The following is a 7,010-nucleotide window of genomic DNA, read 5'->3' on the forward strand; positions in this document are numbered from 1 at the left end:
ACTGCTATTGTGATAGAGGACATCATTCTGATAATATCTCTGAAAACAACAACAACAAGCAACCTTGTCGTTATTATTTTCAGCTTTTATTTCAAACAAATAAATTTAATTTTAAACCCAATATCAATCTTTATTTATTTATATAGTTCAAATAAAGTCCATGACAATAAGAGAATGTAAGACAATATTACGTTATCTAAAAAATAAGTGTTTAACATCTGCATCTCAAATCAGTTTATTACGTCGATGCATCAAATACGAGCAATTGTGTATTGTATTTCTTCATATGTTCGGTATTCAATCAAAGGGATGTTAACTTTATGCATATTAATGAAGATAAAAATAATTGTAAATCAAGGTCATTTTAATGAAGTGCTATAAAACGAACAAACAAACAAATAAAGACGGATTGGATTAAGATTTAATTGCTGTCCCGGTAACTGAACTCGAAGCCTGCATCTTTGAAGGTAATATTCGTCAATTATTTAAAAAAAGAATATCTGACGAAGCCATTTTAAAATTAAAACAACACAAACCATGCAGCCCATTAGGCATTCATTTAGCTGAACTATTGCGTTATAAGCGTACTTAAAGGAAGGTTCGTTGTTAACATTCTAGGGAAATCACCTCTACTAAACGCTGGCTCTTTCACACTTTGGTGATCTGTTAACACGAGAGCCCTCGAAACTTTCGTCCATGGTAGAGCCCTCGACCAAAACAAAGCTGAAAAAGGTTAGCACAGTCTAAAAAAAATACCCGATTTACAAGAATATGCTTGTTCTTCAAAAATCGAAGAATGCTTTGCCTTTTTCTCACATTTTTGATACGAAATACCCCTTAATGACCTTGCTAGAACTTTCCTCCATATAAAATACTCGCGTGTTTTCTTTATGAGGGAACACATCTTGGGTGATTTCTCTTCTTTGAAACTAATGTTAACCCACTTAATGCATGCTGCATTGTGCAAACCTCCTCGTTTGCTCAAAACTCGAAAAAGCTCAAAGAACTTGCTTAGAAATAACATAATAACATTTATTTCAATGTGATTGAGTCATTTTGACAAGGTGCTGACGCTGTTAAAGAGCCCTCGCAATTGTGATGGAGCAACCACAGCCAATCCATTCAATAAATGTCGATATTCGAGTTAATGAGGTACTAATACGACAAAATCTGTACCGAAGGACGTTTGTTAATGAAAAATACATATAAATATGTTTTTGCTTTGAATATCGGTATGTGACAATATTCTTTTGTGGGATGGTAAATCTGACTTTTAATCATTGTCTGTACTCAGGTGATGGTAGAAAAAGAAATGAAAGGGGTGATACTTTGGGACAATAAAAGCAAAATTGCAGGCTCGGTTCATTTCAGTCTGTTGATGATAATGATGGGACGGTGTAACATTCGGCTGAAACGGTATTTAATCTTCAACGACAGCTGATTTTGTTTGTTGGTTTGTTTTGGATTTTTTTATTATATTGCAGCTGTTATGTAATCTTATTTGTAAAGTGTTTTTATCGTCACTTTTTAGTGTAGAAGCTTAAAAATCTATATCACACTTACATGTGTGATTCAAATAGTTAACTTTGCGGGGGGGGGATGTTTGTTTCTTTTCTTTTTTTTCCTTTTTTTTTCTTTGCTTGTTGTTGGGGGGGTTTGGGGGGGGTTTGTTGGTTTTTTTGCTTTGTTTGTTTGTTGTTTTTGTTTTTGTTTTTTTTTACAGAAAGAAAGAAAAATCATGAGACAACAGTGTGACAAGACGCATACATTTTTATCAACCATGCTTTTTAGTTTTATCGAATAGAATACACTTTAACGGTACGTGCTCATTGCGCATATCTGACGCCATTTTTTATTGATTTTTATTGATTTTCTTCTCCGAAAGATCTAGATTTTCAGACAGATTTTTATGCTCAATTTCAGATTATAATACTTGGATAATGCTGTGTCGACTGCTAAGTAAATGTCCTTGAGAGCCGCCCAGTTCATTGTCTTATTATTTATTATGTTTTCTATTAGGGGAAAAGGGTTGCTCAAAAACATGTTTTTATTTTTATTTTTTATTTTTGTTTGTTAGATATCATTGAGAAAGAGTACAATGCACAGTAATGATAACTCAACTTTTTTTAAATTTTGAATTATTGTCCTTTTTCAACAATAGCTCAACCAGGCGAAAATAGACGGACTGATTTACTTAAATACTCCCGCGTCGGCGTAACACTTCGTGCAGTATCATATCTCATCCACCACTATGATACTCGTTTGTACCTTTACACACTTATTTCAGGACAAAATCTTGAATCACTGTTGAAGACTCATCACTCTAGTTTTAAAAGAATTATTTAGCTTTTTGAACTTTTTGAAAACTGCCTAAAAGTTCTTTGATAAAGATTTTGCGACGTCAAACTTTAAAAATACTGAACGTATTCACTTGAAACTTAATACATGTCATACATCCGGTGAACGGTACCATACCGTGATAACTCAAAAATATATAGATTTATTATTTGCAATCATAAATATGGAGATATTCCCCTGTTGGTCCATGATATAACACAAAATGTTTTTTATGGGAGATAGACTCCTATACCAGGTTTGTAGTTGTTGGTTATTTTTGGATAATTGACTAAATTTAAATGTCTTATTATAACTTTTCTCTTGTTTGTCGAGGGATATGACGTATCATTATGTCATCAATATCTCTTAGACATAAGTACGCGTACTTATTCTTACTACCGATTTCAGGGAGTGTGTGTGTGTGTGGGGGGGGGGGGTAAGAGGCATTTGTGCCACCTTGACATTTTTGGCTACTATTTTAATGACATTTTGCACCTATTTAAGCTAGACATCATTGGGGTTAAGAAAATAACTAATCAACAAAAAGTGAAATGACCAACATTTCAGCTTTATTACAAGTATGTTCATATAATATTAAATATTCAAAGACATGTAAATAACAAGCTATAGTTGAGTGTATAAGATATTGTTGGTGAGTTGGTGTTTATTTTTATGAATGTTTATTCTCGTTTGTTTACCTTTCGTGATAGCATCACGTTACCATTCAAAAGGTCAAATATACATGCTAATTACAAACTATAAGTGATTGTATTAGATATTTTTTTAAAAGAATGTTTATTTTCGTTTGTTTACCATTTCTTATGACATTGCGTAATCTTTTAAAATGGAACACAATAGTTATATTCTACTGAAGGAATTCCGTCAAGATGTACAGGGAACGGTGGCGGCCAATGGACCCATGCACTGCATTGATACTGAAAAAAACGCCGGCATGAGAAAACGACGTTCATAAGTTAAATAAAGTGTACTGTGAATAAATTATACATTCTAGGAGATATTGATTATTTCTTACTATTAAATTAAGATTTTCGTGAACATAAGTGTGTGAGATTTGTTTGTTTAAAATAAAATAGATTTCCAAATCTGTTGCAGCGAAAGTAAGAAATAATGAAATGTAAATAAAATTGTTGGCATTTTAATAAAAAAAGGAAGATTATATACTAATTGGTATATTGAAATGCATTTCCAAATATGTACCGCAATAAAGAAAAAATTAGATGTAAATCATATTTAGTTGATATCTTGCAAAATAACGGATTATATACCAATACGTTTATTAAAATGTATTTCCGAATATTTTGCAGCGAAAGTGAACAAGTGTGATATAAATCATATGTAGTTGGTATTTTGATATATTCTTGTTAAATAATACGGATTGATTAAAGGTATTTTTATAATCTGGAAAATTGTGATCTTGTCATTCTTAAAGAGTTTCTATTCTTTTTTGATAAACCTACCCTTGTGAACGGGACAGTCTTGTAGCGAAGTTGAAAGTGAACATAGTACATGCCATACCTTCCGGCGCCCGTATTCCAGCCCTGAAAAATATAATTATAAAGATGTTATGGTACCAGGAAATTACGATTGTTATCTTGGTTTGTCTAAAATAACCTCAGTGTTCATGAAAATGTAGCAAATATAAGGGAAATGATATCAAGTATGTTTTCTCAAACATTTAAACTTTTATATAATAATACTTGATTTTGATGTTGTATCTATAAGTTTATAGGGCTCTTGTGTTTTTGTTTTTTTTATTAATTAATTGTAACTATAATTTCGTTTTCTCTTTGTTTTTAATTGAAGCCATAATATCTTTAAGCAACGATATACTAGGTCATGGGACTTTTGCAAAAAGTGCCGCTAGGATCAAACATGTTTGGTTTCCTTTTTGTAATGTTTAGTTTTACTGTTGTTTTAAAGGCCTATTAAGCCACAGAAATGCTTTCATTTCTACTTCTCAAAATCTCTTTTTTATTTTTAGTTTCCTTTTAAACAGCCACCGAAAAATCTTTGCACCAGCGGGAAAGTCGCAAACTTCACAACCATTCATTCTTGCCCTAAACATTTGAAAATCATTTAACCTGATAGATTTAAGGTTAATTATTAAATAATTGACTTCATTTAATGCTATTTTAAATTTTTTTCTTATCAAATTTTTTATTCAAAAAATTTATCCGGGCGGAATTTTATGTATTCCGCCCGGAATTATGCTGTCCGGGCAGAGCTACTGAAATTCCAATTGGATTTTTTTCTAACATTTTTATTTATTCCAACGTGAATTTTATTTTTACCAGCAACACTTAAACTATAAAAAAAATTACGATTAATACATCCTTTAATGACTTTCTGGCTAAATTTGAAGAACTTATTCGATAAAATAAAAACAAATCCCATTTTGAATCTGGAAAAAAATCCGACTTGATTTTGATCGCAAATTTTTAAAATTCCGCCACGACAAATTTTTAAAAAAATTTTTTTTGATAAGATAAAAATTTTAAATAGCATTTAATGAAATCAAGTATTTAAAATAAACCTTAAATCTTTTAGATGAAATGGTTTGCAAGAGTTTAGTGCAAGTATAAATGGTAGTGAAGTTTGCCAAAGTTTGGTGAAAAGATTTTCCGTAGCTGTTTAAAACTAGTTTCCAAAAAGTAACTGATTGGCCAATTACATGATCTTTCTTCTTCTTCTGTTGCGGTTTGTCAATTATTATATTTTAAGTGATTAAGTATTCTGTATTAAAGTCAAAATAATGTTTTGTTAGCATTTTGCAGCTTTTGTGACATATTGTTTTACATTTAGCGCTATATTATTCAGGTAGCAAGCATCTGACATGCTTTAAAACCCTTATTAAAACGTTATGAAACTCATTTTTGACCTTTCTAAAGAAGTAGATATTTATTCATTGATAAGGCATAATGTGCCTTTTAAATAATGAATAAATGCAAGACGGTGGCAATATTCGAATTGGCCAAAGCTCAATATTCTCAAAACACAAAGGTTGATGATACTATCTGATGTAACATTATACACTGTCTTTGCAGTACTTGTAGCCGTAGAGGTCATGCTCGAAGACGTCCTCGTCGTTGCAGTACTTGTAGTCGAAGAGGTTGTGCTCGAAGACGTCCTCATCTCGGCAGTACTTGTAGTTGTACAGGTTGTGCTGGAAGGCGTCTTTGTCGTTGCTGTACTTGTAATTGTAGAAGTTGTGCTCGAAGACGTCTTTGTCGTTGCAGTACTTGTAGTTGTAGAGGTTGTGCTCAAAGACGTCTTTGTCTTTGTTTTTCTTGTAGTTGTAGAAGTTGTGCTTGAAGACGTCTTTATCGTTGCAGTACTTGTAGCTGTAGAAGTTGTGCTCGAAGACGTCCTCGTCGTTGCAGTACTTGTAGTTGTAGAGGTTGTGCTCGAAGACGACCTTGTCGTTTCAGTTTCTTGTAGTTGTAGAAGTTGTGCTCGAAGACGTCCTCGTCGTTGCAGTACTTGTTGTTGTAGATGTTGTGCTCGAAGACGTCTTTGTCGTTTCAGTACTTGTAGTTGTAGAAGTTGTGCTCGAAGACGTCTTTGTAATTGCAGTACTTGTAGTTGTAGAGGTTGTGCTCAAAGACGTCTTCGTCGTTGCTTTACTTGTTGTTGTAGAGGTTGTGCTCGAAGTCGTCTTCGTCGTTGCAGTACTTGTAGTCTTAGAGGTCATGGTCGAAGACGTCTTCGTCGTATCAGTACAAGCAGCTGTAGAGGTAATGGTCGAAGACGTCCTCGTCGATGCAATACTTGTAATCTTAGAGGTCATGGTCGTTAACGTTTTCGCCGTTGCAGCTCTTGAAGTCTTAGAGGTCTTGGTCTAAAACGTCTTCGTCGTTGTAGTATTTGAGTCGTAAAAGCAGTCGTTGCAAACAGTATCAACAGTAAAGATTACCACAACTAAATACCACTACAACCCTTTTACTACCACAGTATCAAAAATATTAGCTAAAACACAACTAAAACATATCAAGCAGCATTACCATAGCCGCAACTAACAGGGGATTTTTGCAACACTTTATTGAAAATGATCCTTTTAGCCACAACAAAGAAGGTAAGCTGTATTCAGTGTACCCGTAAGCTGTAAACGGTGCTACAGTCAATGTAAGTTACGCCCGGCGTAAGTTGTATACGGCGTTAGACTGCGTTCGTCACGGAATAGTTTATAACTTTGTAAGATGAAGGTTAACATCTCGTTCATTTACTTGTCAAATCATTTCTAAATGTAAAAACAAATGTACATAAAACTGTTTTTGTCTGTCTCAAAAAAAGAAAGAAAATGAGGATAGAAATGAGAAAAAACATATTTTAAAAAACTGTAAACAATAACTTACATATCCCCATGCCGAAGTGACAATTACGTTAAAGGTCACAGCTGGGCCTATTCCCAGTACTTCTCTACCCGCAAATCTTGCAGACCTTTCAGGCCAGTCATAGTGTACATAGAGATCTACTGGTATCCATGGAAACGCCCGAAATGATGAAAACCTTGCCGGATCATGTTTCCCAATCTCGACACCGAGAATACCACTGAGGCAAATGGCACTGAAGAATATATTAAAACATAAATGCTGCATGTTGATAAGGTCTGTGATCTTCCCTTTACAGACGTCTCATATCAAATGACACTGCAC

At 33.6% G+C, this 7,010-nt stretch overlaps 1 protein-coding gene across 1 annotated transcript; it reads right to left on the minus strand.

The window, feature by feature from the left end:
- Positions 1 to 2,880: 2,880 nt before the first annotated feature.
- On the minus strand, positions 2,881 to 7,010 carry LOC132747777 (uncharacterized). Its single transcript, XM_060737274.1, has 3 exons — positions 6,711 to 7,010; positions 3,816 to 3,896; positions 2,881 to 3,272 (listed from the first exon to the last, which is right to left on the minus strand). Exons 1-3 carry the CDS (start codon positions 6,951 to 6,953, stop codon positions 3,177 to 3,179), a joined length of 420 nt encoding a protein of 139 aa, XP_060593257.1. The 5' UTR covers positions 6,954 to 7,010; the 3' UTR covers positions 2,881 to 3,176.

Source organism: Ruditapes philippinarum, unplaced genomic scaffold, assembly GCF_026571515.1.
Source record: "Ruditapes philippinarum isolate M1 unplaced genomic scaffold, ASM2657151v2 ctg5529_1_1_1_1, whole genome shotgun sequence".
Taxonomy (NCBI): Eukaryota; Metazoa; Mollusca; class Bivalvia; order Venerida; family Veneridae; genus Ruditapes; species Ruditapes philippinarum.

What these genes read in the sequence shown, in the direction of transcription:
- LOC132747777 (XM_060737274.1), bottom strand. Translation starts at nt 6,953, where the DNA reads ATGCAGCATTTATGTTTTAATATATTCTTCAGTGCCATTTGCCTCAGT. An exon ending in TCACTTCGGCATGGGGATAT is followed by an intron (nt 3,897 to 6,710) that starts GTAAGTTATTGT and finishes TATATTTTTCAG; the next exon opens with GGCTGGAATACGGGCGCCGG. An exon ending in AGACTGTCCCGTTCACAAGG is followed by an intron (nt 3,273 to 3,815) that starts GTAGGTTTATCA and finishes CGTTTTTTTCAG; the next exon opens with TATCAATGCAGTGCATGGGT.